We start from the raw sequence: 23,376 nt of genomic DNA, 5'->3' as shown, positions 1-23,376 counted from the left end.
CAGTATACTGTTAAAATTAGTTAGATTTTTAGATACAGATACTGGATCGGATATCGGGCCGATACTGACTCAAATAGCTGGACCGGATATCGGTGACAATGGGGTCGAGTTATTAAATTCAATTCTATGTTTATATACTATATACATTATGTACTGGTATTTAAATTTTAATTGACCAATTTGTTGCAGCTATAAAAAGGTTTACACTTGAATTGTAATTCATGTTAATTTTGAAGATTTCTTTTGCCAAACTGCTGGTGTACGATTTATTATTTTAATAATACAGTAAATAACAATTCACTTAATTTGTATCTAAGTATTTATTTGATACGTTTTGTTATACAAAGTTAGGAAAGCAATGTTTAAGTGAAGTCTGATGTTGCCTTACACATAAAAGAATGATCCCAGCCACGGTGAGGCAAACAGCTTATTGATTAAACACTGCAACGGATCGGTAGTCGGTATCGGCCGATACCCAAAGCCCAGGTATCGGTATCGGGATTGAAAAACTCGGATCAGTGCATCTCTAGCTAAAATACAACAAAATTACCTGTTGAATTAAAAAAAAAAAAAAAAAGGAATTTATTTCTAAAAGATTTTTATTGAACAAATTGAACTGAACACAAGATTTTAAAGTGCAGTTTTTGACTGATACTCTCCTTAAACTAACTACAAAAAATCCCTGGTATCGCAGTCTTTTGTGATAAAAAATAAACATGACCAAAGATCATTTACTGAGAAGAAGACAATCAAACCATGAACCCAGTCTTCTATGTAAATCATTACTATTCTCTTTGGCCTTCAACTTCACTCACTCAAACTGTATCATTGTTGTGTTGTTTCCTGTCAGTGGCTTAGAGCCCATCCCTGTCTCATCCTATGACCTCAATAAGGATAGTCAACAGACAGAGTATTTTTCCAGGTCATTTATGAATAGAAAAAGACAGAATGATAATACTGGAGATCACCTTAGAGTCAGCCAGTGAGATCCAGCACATGATCAGAGGGGTTTTAAAGGAGGCAATATGACCCGGAGGTCTGCTTCCACTGCCCTGACATGACCCCCATCTAGGACCCTAAAGGGACGTCACATTCCATGAAAAATCTCTGAAAAGAGGAATATAGAGCCATCTTCCTTTGATTTTTAAGTCAAGAATGCTTGGTGTGTTGCACAGCAGCAAGTCGCTCACATTGGTTTTGGGTAGATAGCAGCCAGAATTCAATGTCTACCAAAACCTTTGGTGTTCAAACTTTGGAAGAAACCATCAACCAATCGATGGTCCCACACATTTTGTGTTTTTCACTGATCACCAAACAGCACCTTTCAGACAAGACAAAGAGTCTACAGCCATGCTAGAGGCTCTTTGGGGCTGTGCTTTGAGCTCAATCCTATCCTACCAATCAGCCTACTAACATGCTCACAATGACAATGACAACATGCAGATATTTAGCAGGTATAATGTTTAAAATGTTCACCTCTGAGTTTAGCATGTTGACGCTGAACTTTGTGTTTAGTGCTAATAAGACTAAACACAAAGTACAGCTGAGGCTGAACGAAGGGAATGCCATTACTTTTCCAGGTATTTGGTCAAAAATCAAAGTATGGGACAAATTAAATTATTGACTTGGTGATGGTGCTAGATGAAAAGTTAAGGGATTACAAAAGTTATTAAATTCATCTTGAAGGTGACATGAATGAGTGGACAAAAAAATTCATGGCAATCCATCCAATAGTTGATGAGATATTTCATTCAAAACCACAAAGGTCAACCTCCTGGTAATGCTACAGGAAAAGTGAAGGAAGTACCAAAGTCTATGTAAACCCCGTATACAAAATTTAATGATAAAATAGTTTTTGTGACATTTCAGTCCGAACCAAAGTGGTGGTCCGACATTGCCATCCCTGAAGCACTGTCACTTGCATGGCTAAAAATGTAACAGTAAACTGGGAGCGAGTTTGGGGATTTAGAAGCGCCACAGGGCACTTTAACAATACCAGGAAGTATAAGATTACCCTTATTTATTTGCACTACACCTGCATTAACGACTGCTCTCTCACTATTTCTAATGCACTTTCAAACAATAATGGTACCAACTTGTGTCTGCCTACGATATTACAAAAAAATAACATAACAGAAATAGCCTGACTTTGACTACACAATAAGTTATGTTTCTCTCCATCCTCATGTAAACGTCTGGCTACAGGCTTTTTCCTGTCTCAGCTAGACTATGGTGATACAATTTAGAGATTTGCTTGTCCCCACTACTTAGGCTTTCCTCGACCCACTTTTTCATGCTGCTTTGATATATATTTCAAACTCAGGCTACAGGATTCTTCACTGCACATTGTACAATCTGGTCGGTTGGTCTTCACTTGCTATGCGGAGGATGCAGCACTGGTAATTGAATATACAAGGCCAATCTAGGCTAATAGGTCAATAATTGTCTAGGCTTAAAGGTGCCATCTGTGTGAACCGAGACTGGAAAAACAAGTCTATTTTAGTATGGCCCCTTGGTCTTGGAATGACTTGCAGGCTAGACCCAGTTTTACTTAGTTTTACTATGCACCATTTGTAATGCGTTGTTTTGTATTTTATTGTATGGTGTGTACCCAACGTGTAACTTGCTGCCTTCTTGGCCAGATCGCCACAAAAAAACAGATTTATCTCGACTGGTTTTATCTGGTTAAATAAATAAATAAAAATACATAAAGTGGTATGTATCTCCATAGTAGGATATGTAATACATAGAGTGGTGCAGGAATGGGTCCTAAAATCTAGAAATTAGTTTATGCACTTCCGGTTCCCTCGTCTGGAAGTCATTGGGTTTTTTAAATGGGTTTTTAGTTAGATGCCTGAAATAAGATCTGTGTTTAACACAAGCTGAAGAGATTTTAACGTTTTGTTCTACGATATAAAATATGTCAGTAAATAGCCCACTCGTGAATTTGGAAGCTTTTATATGTTATGTTATGCTTTTATGTTTTAAAAAGCGATTGCTAACAAGTGGCTAAATGAGAGTACAAAAGGTCATCACGCCGACTCGTCCGCCTTTACAGCCTCATTGTGTATACTCACGCTCATGCGACCGTGGTGTAGTTCGTTTATAGCCTAACGTTAGCTTTTTACTTCTGGCGATTGCATTCACACTTCAAAAATCATAAAGGTGGTGTTCATTTGTGAAGATTATCTTGCTGAACAAAGCATGTAAGAATCATAAATGTTTGTTTGCCACAGAGTTTATTTTCTGCAATAATCCAAAACCCAATGGAAAAATCACATTGGCCTTTTGTCAAGGTTCCCAGGGCGATGCTAATTTGGTTCGCCTACAAAAATACGTCATCTGTGCAGCACTCTAATGTGGGAATATACTGTTTATCTGGGTTAAGAGTCTAAATAGTGTGTATAAATAGTGCTGTACACACGTTTGTGTGTGTGTGTGTGTGTGTGTGTGTGACAGCTCTCTCACCATAGCAGCACTTTTCATGGCGTGGCCAAAGATCACGATGACACGTCCTCTGTAGTTCTGGAGGATTCCTGTTGCTGGACACTGCACCAGCTCACCGTCGGGGCTGAACGCTGTGCTGAAGGGAATGTTGACGCTGCCAGAAATATGGCCTCTGCTGAAGCTGGAGGTGGTGGGGTTAAGGAGCACAGCTTTGAACAGGTGCAGCACCTGTCTGGGACTTAGGCCAAAAGAAGTTATTTTTCTTCATAACGAGAAACGGTACTACCCTTAGGCAACATGGAGACAATAGACAGTATTAAAAAATATCAAGTCAGTTCAATGATGCCCTAATTAGAGAGCTTGTTATACTGCTTATCAGGCTCACATCCAATACAAAAAGTATGTAGGACAAGCTTCAAGATAGCAGTGTGGGAAAAACTAGCTCTCTTAACTGAAGGAAGGGAAGGAGCAGGAATAATAAGAGATACAGTATATAAAGGAGATGTAATAAGAGAGTCAGCAGGAGAAAAGAAAAGAGAAAGACTGGGTCTTAGTGAGGGATTTGCTGGAAAAAAAGAGTCAGTATCAGCACAGGGACAGTGAACAACCCCAGAGTGGTATGTAATGGAATAATAGCTCTTGAGAAAAGGCGATTGTCCTATTTCTGAGAGCATAGCTATTGACATTATTGCTACATGACCTAAGACAAGTGGTGCTTCTTTCTCGGGCAAATGACTATGTTCACTAAATCATAACAGCTGCCACAAGAACATACAGTATAGAGTCAGTATGTTACATAACGCTATGTATAATCCACAAACTGACAAATCCCATTGTGGTACATTCAGCCTTGGAATTACAAACCAGTTGTTTTTACAGCAGAGAATAACCACCTGGTACAGACAAAACTAGATTGTCCTGATTAACCCCACAGAGGTCTTAATTTAATCCACTTTTTGTGACCGCAGACACCCACAACAGAGCTTTGGCTAAGATCACAATAAAGGTGAACAAGGGTTGCCAAATCCTGTGAAAGTGGTCAAATCCCTTTTGTCGTTGAGATTTAGCCTGAGGAGCCTCTGTCTGTCAGGAGGCTCCAGTGTAGGAATTTGGCTAGAGGAACTGCCATTTCAAAATCCTTTCTCTATCCACTAATCCTTATTGATTAATGGCTCTTTAACCCCCGTAGACAATTACCATCCCACTGATCTGAAGGGGGAGGCTCACTCCATCTGGGCCTGTGCATTTTGTACAGGCAGTGTTTTCTGGGCCACTATTGTAATAAATAAAAACTGCCCATCTGCAAAAGCAAAATGAATTTCTTTATGCAATATTGTAATTTGGTGCAAAGCTACGAAAAATATGGATAATGATGCAATTGAATGTGGCAAGCAGTAGACATTTTCATTTTTAATCTAAGGGATTTATAGGGAATTAGTTTGTATGGGAGACCTACATTGATGCATGTGTATGCACATCAACCAATGCATATTGTCACTGTCATGTGAAAACCATGTATCTCCAAAACGTTAACTAGAAAGTCAAAGAAAAACAGCCTTATTTTCAGCTTTTCACCCAATGTGTTTTTTAATTGTTTGTTTAGTTTAAAGCAGCAGTGGATAGAAATGGAGCAAATGTGATTAAAAAACAGTAAACATCTTGTAGTGTACTGTTTGGCTGTAAAATGAGAAAGTTTGTGACCCAGCAGCCATGTTGAGATCAGTTGAGGAAATACAAAGGACTGCCCACCAGCTGAAGCAAACTTGTGATAAATAATCATTACTGTAACAGAATATTGATTCATATTTGATCAGCGCTGCCTAGTTTGACCGTTTGATTGGAGTTCTCGAGTGATTGACAGCTGCCTCAGTTGAATGAACAGCCAATAGGAACGCTCTCTCTCTGAAATGACCTGTGATTGGCCAAAATCTCCCGTCTAGATTTTTTTTAAAGCCTGAAAACAGAGCCACGAGGAGAACCAGAAGTCTAGTTTTCTCTCAGAACACTTGAATTATAATATTTTTGCCCAATGATGCAAAAAATATTCTGCCTATTGCAGGTTTAAGAAGCAGAGGAATCCTCTCAAAACACTTAATCTTCCAACTGTCTGAATCTAAATTACCACTTCTGGAGATACATGGTTTCTTTTGGAGAGCAAACTCACCCACACATACCCACACATACTGAACACCCAGTGAGCTGTCGCATAGAAACTCTTCACTTGATATACTCAGGTATTAGCTTAAATGTCACATATCTTGCTCAGTTTCAGGTTCAAATTTGTATTTTGGTTTCTACTAGAACATGTTTACATGCTTTCATGTAAAAAAAAATGGATTTTTCTCATACTGTCTGAATATACCTTTATTTTCTTTCTGAAATGCTCCGTTTTAGTCTCTTTAAGACCCCCTGCTGAAAAAGCTCTGATTGGCTTGCGAGAAATACATGATGCACCTTTGCAGAGGTAGTTCTCAAGCTGTGGGTGGAGATTCTCAGATGTTGGGTGAGATATATTCTAATGAGCCCTCATGTGACATGTAGGAAGGGGAGACAAATCTAAATGGCTTGTTCAATCATGTTTTCTTATTTAGGCAGCCCACAAACAAACTGACTGGATTGTCTTATTTCACCGTTTGTGGGTTGGCAGGCACTCCAGATACCCAAATGTATGTGTACAAGTACTGAAAAAGTGAAATTTCATGATATGTCCCCTTTAACAAAAGAGCTTCTTTTGTACAGCAGAACTATATTCTACATTAAGGGTCGTGATAAAAAAACAATAACCAGACTAAAAACTTCTCTCATGAAAACCAAAACAAATGTACCATTTAAAAAGGAAACTTCGGTGTAGCCAAAAGGCCAGAAGAATGCATTTTGCTCTGGTTCACAGGCTAATCTCTGCTTTATGCCCCCCCCGTCTCTCAGACTGCAGGATGTGGTGGGGTAGCCTGGGTGGATATGATGGGCCTAACTGAATGTTAAAGAATCTGGCAGCACATAACTGAAGTAGATCATCCACCCTGTATCTGCTCCTACTTGCCTTAGATGGGAATCGTGCATCTTTCTGTGCCTGTGGCTCAATTTCAAAACTCTGCAAAGCACTGGCACCAGGTCAAGAAATAAGCACGAAATCAGAGGCACTGTGGGATAAAGAGAAAGGCTTTTTACATGCACACATGCAACTGGGTGCAAATTTAGTTTCTGTGTGCGTCTTTAACTTTGTGCCAATATTCATGAGTGAAAGGAAACATTAATCCTTAACAGCAATGAAAAGAAAACAAAGTTTCAGATGCCAGACCAGCATGGCACAGGCCTGCCGAAATCTTGAATTTCCCTCAGGATCAATAAAGTTACTATCTATATATCTAACAGGTACAGACACGATACAAAGAACATGCATTCTGTACATTCAGTGGGTGCATTCTGTACATTCAGTGGTGCAAGAGTCACACCTTGTACAGAGACCTGGCATACACTTAAGGACGTGCACTCTGACATTAAAAGAACCAGTTTGATTCAGCTGTGAGACTGAACAAAGACACGCTCATCAAAGAGAAATCTCAAAGCAGAGGAGTCTGTCTGTATTTGAGCCAGGTGTAGTGCTGTCAGAGAGGCTGTGTGCACACCGTGTTACAATAACTGTATTTCAAAATCTGTGTTTTTTTTGTGTTTTATCTTCTGACCTACTAAATCTCGGAACCCATCGGCTATCAGTTTGACGACGATAAGACTCTGGGGGCAAGGGACTATATTTCTGGGGTTCTGGTGTAGCCAGCAGTCTAGTATCCGGGCAAAGACTTCCTTTTCCGCGTGCTGCTCATTGTTTACAGTCCTTGAGATGCGACACTGGAGTTGAGAGATGATGTGTACGACTGGATTGTTTCACAAGTAGCTAGTTTACAAGATCATTTTAAACTAATAAAAAGTTAAATCATCGTCTGACGATAGCAGGTGGGTTGGCTTTTTTCCTGTCATGTCTCCAAGTAAATTTTGTCAGTATACTTCTTCAGAAGTGCTTGTCGGATGGTCCATAGCTTCAGAAACCCAACCATCCGCCATTCACACTTACAGTACTTCGCGAGATGAGAACGGAGCCAAGGTTTGAACTTCTTGCTCTCTTTTTTCAGTCACACACAACTTCGTCTGTCACTTTTCATGTGTACAAACGAGTGCAACACTATGAGTGTCTTCCAGGAGAGACGGTCTGAAAGTGTGGGCGGTTATTGCATCTCCCTCCTCTCCCTCTGACAGCTCACTTTTCACACAGTCTTCCAGTGTAGCCGTACGGAAACAACTATAAACACTTTTGATTTCTGATGTAGTCAACAACACGTCGTAGGAACCACTTCTTTTCTAGTATAACATGGCCCTTAAAGCAGTGGCATCAGGAGTCAGCACCACTTTAAAAACAACACTTAGCTGAGTGAGAATCAAATGACCCCTACCCAAGTTAATTCTTCTTTAATGGGAAACAATTGTTTGGTTGAAGAATATCAATATGTACGCTTTATTTAGAATACTTTCACCGCTTTATCTTGCCGTCAGACAGCCCTTTCCGATGGGGAACTAAACTGAATGTGAAACTTATCTATGCTCTCTTCAAAGCCAGCAGGCTCCGTTGACAAAAACAGTTAACAGTAGTAGTAGTAGTATTACGTTTCACTATCAGTTCAGTTCCCTGTAAGAAAATATTCTAAATATAGCGTGCACTTAAACGGATATGTTTTTTTTAACCCCCTGAGACCTGCAGGATCGCGACCGACAACCGTCTTTCAGAGGCTGTAGCAGGTTCAGTTTTAGAGCTAAGTGAAGGTACAAATATCATATGAAACTACTTAAAACGTAAGGAATCCAAAGTTCCAAAGTTCGGCAAAATTTTGGCAAGGAAAAACTGGCATGGCGATTTTCAAAGGGGTCCCTTGACCTCTGACCTCAAGATGTGCTGACAGTACATTGCTTTGCTCCTGCGCTGGTATTCCTGTCTGTTTCTCCAAACAGGGGGCGTACTGACCGTCATCTACTGTAGGTAATACACTGACTACGGATAAGTACCTCATACAACCCCACTTCAACTCACCTGAACTATCCCTTTAAGTAACAGAGAGCTTCAAGTTGGAGCAGGTTTGCTTAAGTAAACTCAAAACAACCTTATCTGCCAAGAATGTAAACACTATGTCGGCAGAACATTTGTTGTTTTTGCTTTGCTGGGATACACTCCAAGGTTGTTCAAACAAGTTCCAGTCTGTGTGGGACATTTCCTGATGTGCCTCTGCAGAGAGAAACTGTGCAATGTATTTCAATGTTAAAACGCCACCATTATAGGGATAAGGGACTGACAGGTAAATTTCATTGCAGAAATGGTAAGGATACTCCTCTACGGTGCGGATGTCGACAGCAATGATTTTGGGCTTGCCGGCTTTGGTCCTTTTGGTGGGCCCGGTCAACGACAGCTCACAGAGGTCGATTAAGTCCTCGGCCGAGACCCTCGGGGATACTTCTGCTTTCAGGTCACACAGCGCCAGAGGCTCCCGGGACTACAAGAAAGGAAGTCACAGGAGATTAGATGCCGAGGGAGAAAAGTGTAGTAGTGTAGATTTTCTGAATATTATTTGAATAATGGAATTTGGATAAGTAATCATCGTAAATTGACAGAAAGAATAGTGTCAGGTTAAATATTATTGTTGGCCTGAATGCCTTCTATGTTAACTAAATCTCTTCTGTATTAATGAAATATTTGACCCGTCCTTTTAAACAGTTTGTCCCACTTACTCAGGTATAGAATTTCATTATGTATTACCATAAAAACAGTATTACAGCTCAGAGAGCACCACAGACGACCAGCAGCAGTGACCAGAACTTGGTCCTTTGCCAGTTTCCATGTGTGCTGCCAAATGGGTTCATTAAAGCACCGAGCCAGAGGCATGGCTGCAGGGGACAGAACCCTGGTCTCTTCATTGGTGACCAAGTGTAATACCTCTATGATTTCCAGATGCCCTGAAATCATTTTAAGCATAAATTGTGAAAAAAAACTGAGGATGCTGACAGTTTTTTTTCTAAGTACCTTTAAAAAAACTAACAAACAAATGTACTGTGATAATGAGTGGTCATTAAGCAGTCTGGTACATCTATTCACTGATATGCAAATCAAATAGGGGAGAAATACTAACAGTATTATCTATGAACTTCTGCACACTGTGTGAAAGCCATTTACAGAACAGACGGGCCAACTGCATGTCGAGTAGGTTAAGAGCCAAAACTCTACCATCCACGAAATAAAAAGTTTAAAAGCAGCTAACTTCATTGGCTAGCTGGGCAATCCGTCCACCCAACAGTGAAGAAGTCAGTGATATCTGTGAGTCCAGACAGGATTTCAAAGTTTTTTGGTTTTTTTTTATTGGAGAAGGATTTAATGTAACAATTCTGTGGACTGTCCACCTGAGTTAGTACCTTAAAGGGTAACTTTGGTATTTTTCAATCTGGACCTTATTTTCCCACATTTTAGGGTCTTACTTACTAATGGGGACAACAATTTCTGAAATTGGTCCAGTACTGAGGGAGAACGCTGTAGACGGCAGTTGCTCACAGGCTGCAATGTATTCCTATTGGGGCAAGCTGGCACCGTCATTTATGTCCACTACTGTATAAGTGTTTGTTTTTTCCATGAGAGACACCGATTGTTATTATAAGTGTCTGACATTATGGAAAGAGTCTGGCTCAAGGAGAAGTCTCGTTCTGAAATCTGGCGAGGTGACGTGTTGCCGGAAGACAATGGTGGAATAGTGGAATACGTTCATGGTGGAAATGCCATGGTGGAGTGCCAGCCAGCCAGATTTTGTTGTGTTGGAGTACAGAAAAGGTAGCTTAGTGTTATCTAAAAGAATTTCAATGTCATGAATGAATATTTAGATGATTTCGTCAATGTGGACGAGGTCTTGGAATTCGATGGCCGCCCGTATTTATTTGAGCCAGAGTATTCGAATATTTAGATTTCAAAACGAGACTTCTCCTTGAGCGGGACTTGAAAACAATAACAAACTGACCGGATCAAGCGAAAGGTAAGAAAATGTTTGATTTCTCTGTAGGGTCCTTTCTATAATGTCAGACACTTCTAATAACAATCTGAGCCCGTCAGTGGCAAAAACAAGCACTGTAATGAATGTAACATTACATTGACGCTGCGCATTAGCCCTGGCAACTTGTTTTTGCTGTTGCTGGTTACAGCGCTCTCCCTCAATACTGGACCAATTTCAAAAATTGCTGTCCCCATTAGTCACTTAGACACTAAAACATGGGAAAATAGGGTCCAGGTTAAAAAATACCGAAGTTATCCTTTAAAATAAAAATATTGTTACACGTTGTTTTTTTTTTAAACCTGACAAGAGACATGTAGAGCTGCTACATTCCTCTTTCACATTTTCTCAAACAATTGGGTTTTTGTGTTCTGCTTCTAATAAATATTCATAGCCTGATTATTTCTGTTAGGTATCTGATTTCAACTGTGACTATAGCAAAATCTCTGTGTCAATTCTCTATATGGATATGTCTAAAGGGTGCAGCTTCACTCTGCTGCATCAACACACAGTCAGAATGGGAAAAGGAGAGAGATTTGAGGAGTGGTGCATTGTTTTCAACAAATACCATTATTTTGCCCTGTTGAATTATCAATAAAGAGCTTGACAATAGCTATTCTAGACAACACGAGAGAGCACAAGCAGAGCTAGGATCTACATATTCATGATGTCTTACTGCCATGACCAAAGAAAAAGTCAAATCTGATGTTTAACAACCACCGACAAGCAAATGTAAAAATAGAAACATCTGTACCTATTTGATGAAACACCAGCCATGCAATAAATACTATCATGCACACAGTGTTCAGTTTTTGTTGAGCCTATATCACTTAAGTTGTTTTTGTTTTTAATCAGTACTGTTTTGATTCTTTGTTTTGGTGTAATATTGAACAGCATTTTATTGAAAGGTGTTTCTATTTCTAATATTAGAAACATGTTACAATATCAAGGTTTCCACCAGGAAATTGTGGAGGGGATAAGCCACCAACGTCCTGATGCATCTTGCCTCCAATTTAGTTAGTAGATGAAGGCATTAAATATATGACATTTGCTGTTGGAAATTGTGCCATTTCTCTCTTTCACTGAAAAGTGATGTTTTATGTCAATAAAAATGCATTAATATTCTGAAAATGTTGGTGGACGTGGGTTGATTTCATGTGCGGTAGCCCACCTCCACTACAAAACACAGCAGGAAAACCTGCATATGATGCAATACAACACAACACTACTACAAACTACAGCAACCAATCAAGCAAACAATCACCACGGAGTTGAGTCGTGACGACATGTTTCAAATAGCCCTTAAAAAAAAAAAAACGGAATCGTAATAAGACATGGTGATAGTGTTAGTCAGGGAAGCATTTGTAACTTGCTCAAAGCCAATTGCAGGCCACTCGTTTAGGATCAGTGAAAACAATACTGTGCAAGGCAAAAGTAAAAATGGGATTACAGTAAGTTCAATTTGAGAGTGAACCGAGGTGTGGCTGAACACACCTGCTCAGTGAAACCTGCCTGTGCAAACACGCTTGCAAATTAAACCAACCGTAAAGTGATTGATCAGTTTTGACATTTTGTGCATCTTTGCCCTTCAATGTGAGAACTTAAGTGGAGGGGTGTGCTCTCAGTTTTTATTAAACAGAGGACTATTCATTTATTAAACAAGGACTGTGCACAAAGAGATGATTTATGCCAAATTTCCACCTGCAGTCCTTGGGCAGGTACATACAGAACAACACACCAGACACTTACATGCAGCAACACCATGACATATCACAGTAACAATCATACAGCCAAATCTAAAAACACACTCCAACATATAAATACCAGCACATTAAGCTGCAGTTGGTAACTTTGAGCAACTATGATAAAAAGTTATTTTAGAAAATGGTCACTATACCCTGAGAGTAGTACATCAGAGAAATAATCTGTGAAAAGAAAATCATGTTCCTCTGCCTCCCCCTAGTGCACCTAATGGCATTTGCAAGATTACACCTGACAAAAACAACCAATCAGAGACGAGGTGGAGCTGAGCAGTCTCTGGGCAGCTGTCAATCACAGCTCACAAAAGTCATGAACTCCGATCAAACGGTCAAACTAGGCAGTGCTGATCAAATATGAATCAATGAGAAAGTTTGTGTCCCGGCCGCCATGTTGAAAACAGTCGAGCCAAAAGCAAGCACCGCCCACATGCCGGAGCAAACGTTCTCATTTTACAGCTAAACAGTACACTACAAGATGTTTCTGAAAACATTTGAGGTGAGGAATAGGCATTACAGTAACAGAATATTGATTCATATTTGATCAGCGCTGCCTAGTTTGACCGTTTGATCGGAGTTCATGAGCAGTGATTAACAGCTGCGTTCGAGACTCCTCGGCTCTGATTGGTTGTTTTCCTTCAGCGCTGTGAAATCTTGCAAATGCCATTGGGAGCATTGGGAGGAGGCAGAGGAGCATGATTTTTTTCCACAGATTATCTGTCTCATGCAGTACTGTCAGGATATAATGACAGTTATATAAAAAATAACATTTATCGTATTTTCTCAAAGTTACCAACTAGCTCTCAACACGTTTTCAAACAAATCAACTACTTAATACAGCTCAAACATTTCAAATTATGTTAAAGATACAGTAAAATGAAGGATTTTTTGTTGCGTCATATATCTAACTAAACGATTTTAGAGGTCAGATGCCCCTTGTCTTCGAAAACAAAGGGAAATTTGAGCAAACCGTGAGCAGGAGGTTGCTGAAAAAACATGACTACACTTCACTGTAGAGTAAGCTCTATTTGCAAAGATATCTGAAAGAAAACAATGTAGGTACATCTAGGTTTTAATGTCATTAATCTCTGTAAAACCCGAGAGATCAATTAACATGCTCGAGTGATAGATAAAATGACGTGGTACATGGTAGGTAAGTTAAATACTAGGGCTGTCAAAGTTAACGCTAATTAATCTAAGATAATGTTCGTTTTAACGCCACTAATTTCTTTAACGCATTAACGCAATCAATCTTTCTGAGATTGTAGCAGGTTCAGTTTTAAAGCTAGTTTAGATACTGGCATCATATGAAGTTAGAAAACCTAATGGATCCATTGGTACCAACCATGTCATACTAGCTTTGGCGAGGAAAGTCTGGCATGGCCATTAAGGGTCTCTTGAACTCTGACCTCAAGATATGTGAATCAAAATGGGTTTATGGGTACCCACGAGTGTCCCGTTTACAGACATGCCCACTTTATGATAATCACATGCAGTTTGGGGCAAGTCATAGTCAAGTCAGCACACTGACACACTGACAGCTGTTGTTGCCTGTTGGGCTTGAGTTTGCCATGTTATGATTAGATTTTTTTTTATGCTAAATGCAGTACCTCTGAGGGTTTCTGAACAATATTTGCAATTGTTCGGTGTTATTAATTGATTTCCAATAATACTTATATACATACATTTGCAGAAAGCAAGCCTAATTACCAACTCTCCATTTAAGGTACATTTTGAACAGATAAAAAATGTTTGATTAATTGCAATTAAATATTTTAATTGATTGACAGTCCTATTAACTACATTTTTATTTTGATCAAAAATGTCTTAATAGCTGAGTATCTACACTCAGAGTGAATGGGCTTGTTTTTTTGTTTTATAATACTATATACTATATAGTATGTCCCCATTGAGACTATGTTACACAAACAATATACTAAAACATTGAGGAAACCAGCTTTAACTTACTCCTTTTTAGCATAGTTTTACATTTTTGCTGCACAAACCCAGAGATGAGAAGATCGTGGTTGGATTACATGGGAACACGGGAACAGCTGAGCTCCGTCAAAAAACACTTAAGCTTTCCAGATAGCACTAAAAAAGTACTACTGAGAAGTGGAGTTTATTCATTTTAAATGTAACGTGTACTTGTGTTCAATATTTCAACAAGATTAAATAAAATCCAACTCCAAAGAGAACACAGGTCCACCCATCTCTCCATCGAATGTGAAACGATGTTTGGTTTTGGACCAGATATACAGCATGTGTGTGTTCAGCTGGGTCTTAACCTGCTGAGCAGGCAGCGCTTTTTGCTGTGATGAGCAATGATTACATCGAGTCCTGTTGACTATCACATAGCATTTAATCACTGGAGCAGTGGTGCATGTGGCTGTTTTCCTGTGTGCGTGCATAAATCAGTAGTGTACACTAGATGTATGCTGCTGATCAATATAAAATAGAATTTGCTTCTAGTCTCATGCAGGGAATTACTAAAATAAATGAGTAAACTGAGGGGAAAAAGAGGACATAAGAAGAGCAGGTATTTACTGATAAATAAATGCTTACTCAAGTTTATCGTCTTTGGGAGCTGTGTGCATTTTTCTACATTTGTCTGAATAAGCACCGAACATACAAAAAGTAGAGAAAATGGCAAGTGGGTCAATCAGACGGGCTTTAAGGAATGCTTTTAAAATGTTTAGAGCAAAAAAATGCCTTTCAAGTAGGTATACACTTAACAGAGGACCACAAATAAGCAGTTGTTATGACAACCCACTAATGCTCATCTTTTATGTACACATCAATAAGATATAACTGATAGACGGGTGTTGTGAGCCAATATTTTGAACATTTCTGTGGAAGGTCATCGTCTAGGTAACAATCATGCATCGCAAAATGTCGTTGTTCCTGACTAATCATTATAAAACACCGTCGGGTTAGTTGCATGGAAGGAAATTGCCACAATTGGCCGATTCATCATGTAGGAGAAGCAGTTCTACTCGGACGTCCAGAGTCCTAACCCAGTGCAAATTATCTGCCAACACAGCAGTCAAACCTGTTTTGGGTTTGACACAAGCTGTGGACCGCTGTACCTAACTGGGTTGTAATTGTTTGTAACCGTCTCTGAATGAAAGTGGATAAGGACTTCAGACTTCTCCATAGAGTTGAATGGTCTCAGTTGCTTGGCTGAGCTCATATAAGCACATTTTCAGTGTGCTGATCAGCAAAGATGAGTTGCAACACCTATAGATCTACTTTAGTAAAAACTAGGGGTGTAAGAAAGTATCGAAAATATTGAATATTGCGATATTATGTTTTGTGATACTGTATTGATTCATTCATCTCATCTATGCTATGACAGTTTTCCTAAAATTAGATTAAAAAAAACGTGATATATCGCCTTGCTTACAGTATTGCAATATATTGAATCGTAACTGCTCAATAATGATACATAATGTATCGCCAGATTCTTGACAATATACAGCCCTAGTGAAAAACAAATAATGTCTCTCTCTCTTTCTACACATAAATGTATCCTTACGCATACAATATACTGACAGAAATTGGCAAAATATGCAGCCTGTCATTGCCTGGGGCTGACGGAGCACTCTGTGGTGACTTAAATGTCATGACGAGCCGAGTGTGCCAACCGAAAATGGCTTAATGACACTTTCGCATTTCACTGGACTGACAGTGATGAGGCTAAACTGGAGCCGCTGATAAGCAGACACAAATCCTCTGCAGTGGTTTGTGTTTGTGTGTGTGCGCCTACGCCCAAATGCTCATGGTCCACAGTTGCCAAAAGAAACTCAATCACTTAACATATTGAACTGGGAGCAATGGTGTTGTACAGTTTGGATAAAGCTCTATGGCAAGGTCAATGACTCATTTAAAAGTGCCTTCACATTGCGTGATCGGAACTCTTCTGAGGTTTTCACATATCAAAAAACACAGTATGTGGTGTTTGAGCATCATATCTAAAGGAAAAACATTTTTATCTGCAGTCAGACAAAGAGAAGAGCATAATTGAGGCCATGATCTGAGAAAAATGCTGACAACAAAAACCCCTCACAGCGGCCCCACACACGTACGCACGCACGCACGCACGCACGCACGCACCCACACACCCACACACCCACACACACACACACACACACACACACACACACACACACACACACACACACACACACACACACACACACACACACCAATTTCCTGTTTTAATTCTGGCCACACAGCAGTTACCAATATTGCTCAAATATGAATCATTTCTTTTGAGAAAAAGCCGCCTCCTCTAATGAAAATTCATCTCTCTTTTTGCTGACAAAGGACAGAATTTGAGACCAGACGTGCACTTTGACAACTGAGTTACAGTGGCTGAAATATAATGCTGCTTAAGTGTTGCATAAGCAACTTGCTTTGCACTTACGTTTGACGATTGAAACACTTGGAGGTGAGATCACAAGACCACAGTTTTTTCAGAATTTTAGTCAGTCATTCATAACATACTTTAATGAAATCATACGGTTACTAAAAACCTTTCAAATTGTACAGTATATATGTAGAGTATTATTGTTGAAATACTGAAGTATGACTTTGAAAAGCAGTATTAGCTTTACTTGGAAGATGCATCACTGGAATATATTATAGAGTTTACTTATGATTAAGCTTTAATAACTGGAAATAAAACAGGGAGGACACAGTAGCATGTAATGCAATCCAAAATGTTACAACACCCAGAGTTAAATCCTCTTTGTGAAGCTTATAAGGTTCAGTTTCTGTTGACGTTGATGTGTCAGAGAGGCATTCATTAAACTCTATGGCCATTTGTATAATGTGTGTAAAATTGAGAAATGTTTCTAATGGTTGAAACAACATGTCATATTGTCAACAAAACTTTATATAATAAGCTTCAAAATGCTACAATTTATTGCAGAGATTTTGTTTTAAATTACATCATATACTGTATATTATTCAGGTGCTCATGTGATTGTGTTTTAGTAAGTAAAGACTTAATGGGCCAGTTTTACCCATTCACAACAAGTCTCGAATGCATTACCCTACCTAACTGGGAATGCTCCATTCGCTCACAGTTTTACGTGTTAGTGGTGCACAAGTTCTGCCAAATTAGAACCAGTATGCGATCCCGTTTATGGACATCCATTCGCTCAATCATCGAAATACAAGCTCTGTCAGCTGTTAGATGACGAGTGAGCAAAACATCTGCTCATCCATGGGGAATGGCACTAATTTCCCATGCCACATGGTACCACATTTGGTTTATTTTCATTTCTCAAAACTGCCAATGTAAAGCATAACTTTGTAGACAATACTAACACCATGTTCTTTATGTGCAGCACATTACAGTGACTAGCAAACACACATATTTCTCATGTGTGTTCAGTTGTGTTGAGATAGACAACTTCTACATCTGGGAACACATTTAGCTGTTTACAGCTATCTTTGCCCAAATGCTGCTCTACTACGGCTGCCACAGAGGAGCATCACTCACTTGCGAGCAGTCGTGCACAGATCTTCATGCAAACGCCATTATCAATAAACAATTTGAGAAAGAGGGAGACCACCTAACTTGATCAACTAACTGCAGACAAACTAAATCAACGTCAAAGATTGATGAGACGGAGTCAATTTAAAGAAGTGTAGAGCAATTTTTTTGTATTTGTTTTTGCTATGTTTAGATTGTCCTATTAGTGGCTCAGAGAAAGGAGAATGAGAGCCGGCTTTCTCCAATTCACTCACTCAGACCAAGCTGAGTGGACAGCAGCTGTCCAGTGAGATGGATGTCTGTTCACTACGAGGGCTGGGAATCTGCTGACAGAGCCTCCTGCTCTCTTACCAGAGAGAGGAACGATTGGGCAGCATGTAACACATGCATACAGTATATGCATCTGTACAGTATCAGCCATAACACTTTTTATTTTTGGGGAGTCAAGACGTCATGGAGAACCACAGAAAAAGTCAGAATTAACTGTATATGACTGTAGTTCTACATGTAACAGTGAGTATTGTTTGTTGTTTTATTCTATCAATTCCATTACTTTTTAGCCTGAAGGACAGGTTAAGTCTGTTTTAAAGGTGCAGTGTGTAGGATCTGGTGACATTTAGCAGTGAGGTGCAGATTGCAACCACCTGAAACATCGTGTGCCAAGCGTGTAGGAGAACTACGGTGGCCGACGCGAAAACATGAATGGCCCAATCTAGAGCCAGGTGTTGTAAGAGTAATGTATGGTCATTTACAAAAATATCAGAGCCAGTGCGTAGAGTGTGTGTGTGACTGTGGGAAGTGAGTGGTGAAGCAAGAGAGAGACAGCAGCGGCGAATGTGTGTGTGAGCTCACATGGAAGCTAGAGGAGCAGAAGACAGAGTTAGTTTAGCTTTAAGAATATCGATTGAATGTTCAGTGGAAGTTGCAGTTAGTGCAGAAATAAATGCTGCAGCTCCTCAAGACCAACAGAGGTTTCCGGTGTCTTATTTCCCGACGGAGTGGAGTGACGGGGCTTAACTATGGAGCGAGAAACGTTATTAACTCTGGCCTATGCAAGAAAAGTTAACACAGTGGTTTGTCCGTTCTGAGCTATTGTAGAAACGTGGCGGACTCCGTAAAGAGGACCAGCTCCCTATGTAGATATAAACGGCTCATTCTAAGGTAACAAAAACACAAGGTGACTCAGGTGATTATACACTAAAGAAAACATACTTATTCATATTATATTCCGTTTCTGATAATAGATCCACCTAAATGTTACACATTGTTCCTTTAAAACAACAGTCGGGTTGGGCTTGCTATAATCATTCCTTGTCCATACTGGCCCAAAGGAGAAAGCCATTTCAATGTAAGTGATGAAAGACATAATCCACAGTCTTTGCTGCTCTGTGCAAAAATACATTACAAGTTTTAGGTAAAGCTAATATGAGGCTTCAGCAGCAAGTGAATATCTTCCAAAGCCACAGCCTTTTTTGTACGAAACTCCCTCGGCATGGCACTGTCCCTTCACCACATGTCAGCACAGAAAAACACTGTTTGGATAAGGTGTCCTGTTGACATTCATTCCTTGAGCAAACTTTTGTAGATGGACCTACACTGAACACATGGCAACATGAAGTAATTAGTTTACTGCAGTTTTGTACTGAAGCAAAAGTTTTATCAGAAGATTCTATTTCAGGAGTTACTGAACTGTATGGCACCAAAACTAATAACATCGCCTGTTCAAAGATAGCTGCCCTGAGAAAGATGGTAGAGAGTGAATGTCAGGAAAAACGGCTATAGTAATAAATAAAGTGTATAAGTGTTTCTTCAGATGGCACATTTTAATCTGGAGAAAAGATAGTGAAAGTCTTAAACCAGCCCTGTCAAACAGAAAAAAACAAGTCAGTTTATCCTGATTAAGGTGTTTACATGAAGCGTTACCTTCTGATTGATCTTATATAGGGGCAACTGTAAAGGGAGAGACTGCATGTTGTCAGATGTGACATCCCATATACCTCCATTTAATGTTGCCAGAGTCTTCACTTTTACTCTTCACACTATACAAACTTTAGCAGGTTTTAACTGAGAAAGTCAAATGTCTGAAAAGGCTATCTTCAAGTCTATCTGTGCCGATATGTGTATTAAAGAAATTCTTGATCAACATTCAGATTTCCTGGATTTCTTCTCTGCAGTCATATTGTATAATTAGTGTTGTGTGTACTGTGTGTGTGTGTCTGTGGTCAGTCCAGTGATGAGAGTGACATTTCAACAAAGTGCACTCCTGCCTGAATGTTTTCTGAGGAAGAGGTGGGGTGCAGATAGATGCGGCCATGGATCAATGCCACCACCCACCCATTTCTCATTCAGCTTCGGCTGAATGAGAAAGATTACAGCAATCACTTGGGCACACAGCAGATAGGGGCTGACAAGACTGTTTGTGAGCTTTCTGAACACGATGCATTCAGGTGTGAAAGGCAAACAGGGCTGCGCCTCAAAAACTAAACAAAGACAAAAGACCTGTGTGATAGACAGCATCACATCGATAAGTACTCCTCAAAACTAAGTATGAACACCTTTTAATACATTTGTGCTATGCGTTTATTTTTAATTCATGTATTTGCATTTCTGTATCTTAGGAGGGACGGTCTTAAAATGTTTGGCGACATCTCGCACTTGCTGCTGATGGAAGCTTGCTTTGGACAAAAGCTTCTGCCAAATTAATATAATTTAATGCAGTTTGTTTATTGAAAAGCAATTTGTAACCGTACTTTAAAATGTGCAATATAAATAAAATTTTACTTTATTTATGCTCAGATATTTGGACCGTTTGTATTTGTAAAGAGAATGAATTTTAAAAGAAATCAATATTTGGCCACTTTGGGAATTAAAGACCGGCGTTGTCATGTATTGTATCGAGCATTAAACTGTAACTTTTAATTCCTGAGGAACTGATTCTAACATGAAAAATCAATACAGTTTACCAGGCCTACTGGGGTCACTGCGCTGCTCTACAATCAGGTGTTGATTAGTGAAAAGAACAGGTGCTGGGTAATGTGCAGTGAGTCACGCTTTGTGCAAATCAGAAACACGTTTAATGTAGCAACAACTTATCACATCAGAGCAGAAAAAAAATGAATGGCAACAGTGTGACGCTATTCACGTTTGGGATTATTTCACAGAGAAAACTGTGAAAGCTGACAAGTATCTCACAAGCAAATCTACCTCAATTTAAAATCAGCTGCTGACATTTAATAAACCCTATCACATCTCTACAGTAGCAGTCTGTTAACCTGGCCCGTCAGATGGCTTGTTTACACAGAACGCTCTGAGAAGCCGTCACTGGATACTGTTTAAACTCTCAGAAAATACTTAGCAGTTGATTGGATGAACAGTCTGTCAGTCAGACTCTTGCTGAAGCCAGTAGGAAGAAGAGCAAAAAGATAATTTCCATCGAGAAAAGCCTTCAGTAACATTCTTTGCTCTTCTTTCAATTAAAGAAATACTCTCCAGTCCTGATATAACTGATGCTATTGCAGCATCTACGCTAACCTCTTCAGGAGGCACCATTGTTGTTTGTCGCCTCTCTGTGTCGCCTCACAAACACCTAAGCCAAGGCCGTAGCTGCCAGTAGCTCCTCACAGGACGCTGATTGGTCAGTGCTCTAGCTTGACTGACACACAAACGGGACTCCCTAAAAAGATGGTATTTCACTCGGATGGGCGTGGTTTTGCAGGACGTAGCTGTGCACGCTTCGGCGAGCTCCGTGACCGTCTAACAGCTCCGTGTGCATGTTCATGAATTGTTTTAGTTTTGTATAAATAATGTAGGTTACTACTTTTAATTTTCACTATCCAGTCATGCAACCTTAGAATGAATTTGCAATTGGCGAGTGGGTGTATGAGAGTATGTGTGCGTGTGTGTGTGTGCGTGTGTGTGTGAGAGAGTGAGTCAAGTACAATCCCAGTGTGATCAGACTGTAACGTTAATCTCTGCTCTTTGGATTAACGTTTTATAGATCTATCCTGGGTGCTTTCATCTTTATTTTCCAGTAACGTTTATTATGGTCCATTTAAGAATTTATCAGCAGTCAGGTAAAGGTTATTTGAAAATGTGCAGCAAAGGTTAGTTGTGGTTGCAGCCCTGCCAGCAGTAATGTTACAAGGAGCAAAAATCTAAGTGTATCTTTGTAAATCGATGATCACAAAAAAATCAAAAACCATCTCTTTTTGAAGTAACAATTATGAGGTCTCCTGTCAGTTTAATCTTGGGGTAAGGTTAATAAACAACCTTTTAGGGTTACAGTTTTGCTAGCTTATCCAAAAAGTGACAAGACAACCAAATACATGCTGATGAGAACGCACATCAGGCACACAACACTCAGGATGCAGGATGCCGGGTGAAATACCACGTTTTTAGGGAGTCCTGGATACAAAAGCATTACTTGAAGCTTGACAAGATGGATTTTCGTGTGATATGTGATCCCGCGATTCTCGTGTGATCTCGTGACATCCATGAATCCAGCTGCCATGCGAGGTAACCAGTCTGTATGGGTGGCACTGAATAAGATGTAGAAAAGCTCCTGCAGCCTCGTTTTACAGATTGCTCATACTGACTATGTAGACACACGACACATGCTGTAGATTTATTAGTGGTCATAGTAGACCACTTAGTTATAGGCTCATATTTAGATTTAAAATCACTGATCACTGCATTTGAAATTGAATTTTGACAGCATTACCTTACAATAAAATTAGAATAGAATTTCAGCGATATTTTGTGGTAATTATTGATAGTGATTTATATTATATATATTATATATATTAGCATTAGAGTAAACGTTACGGTAATATTACCAAGCAACTCTGTTATTAGCATACTTTTATCTTCTTTTTCATCACCTTAATATTACATATAATTAATCTGTGACTGCATCAGCTCAAAGTTTAGACAGTAAGATTTTACACTGATTTTGCTGATGAGAGAATATTACCAATAAAACTAGGGCTGCAACTAACGATTATTTTCATTGTCAATTAATCCGTCATTTATTTTCTCGATTAATCGATTAGTATATAAAATGTCAGATAATGGTGAAAAATGTCGATCAGTGTTTCCCAAAGCTCAAGATGACGTCTTCAAATGTCTTGTTTTGTCCACAACTCAAAGATATTCAGTTTTCTGTCATAGAGGAGTAAAGAAACCAGAAAATATTCACATTTAAGAAGCTGAGAATTTTGACTCCTTTTTCGAATCGATCATCAGAATAGTTGCCGATTCATTTAATAGTTGACAACTAATCGATTAATCGTTGCAGCTCTAAATAAAACCTTGTATTTTTAAAATAAAATATTACCAATATGTTTCCATTGTTCTTACCAGGATAATAGCTCTGAAATTACCAACACATTACCCCATTTTGTTGTCATAATTCTTATCAATTATGTCACTTGTCTGTTAAGATATAGATTTTCCTGCAGCATATCAGCAGACATACAGGTCGTGGTGAATTTAATTCCTGTCTCGCCCTGTCTCTAACATACAGTATATTTTCATTAAAACCTCTGTTGTGTCATGGTGAGGCCTTGACAGAGACACGTGTTGACAGAGGCAGCTC

The 23,376-nt window shown here is 39.3% G+C and overlaps 1 protein-coding gene across 4 annotated transcripts in view; it reads right to left on the bottom strand.

Annotated features, from left to right (window-relative positions):
• tbck (TBC1 domain containing kinase) overlaps positions 1-23,376 on the bottom strand; it is a 55,692-nt gene that overhangs the window by 4,318 nt on the left and 27,998 nt on the right. For 3 of the 4 annotated variants that reach the window (XM_037764478.1, XM_037764477.1, XM_037764476.1), the window contains exons 24-25: positions 8,818-8,981; positions 3,469-3,628 (exon numbers count right to left, since the gene is read on the bottom strand). In XM_037764478.1, the coding sequence (XP_037620406.1) occupies positions 3,469-3,628; positions 8,818-8,981 (324 nt within the window). Of the gene's footprint in view, positions 1-3,468; positions 3,629-8,817; positions 8,982-19,213; positions 19,377-23,376 lie in introns of those variants that run through there. The other variant, XM_037764479.1, reaches the window with a different exon arrangement.

Source organism: Sebastes umbrosus, chromosome 3 (assembly GCF_015220745.1).
Source record: "Sebastes umbrosus isolate fSebUmb1 chromosome 3, fSebUmb1.pri, whole genome shotgun sequence".
Classification (NCBI taxonomy): domain Eukaryota; kingdom Metazoa; phylum Chordata; class Actinopteri; order Perciformes; family Sebastidae; genus Sebastes; species Sebastes umbrosus.
This window is presented reverse-complemented; position numbering and strand designations above follow the sequence as displayed.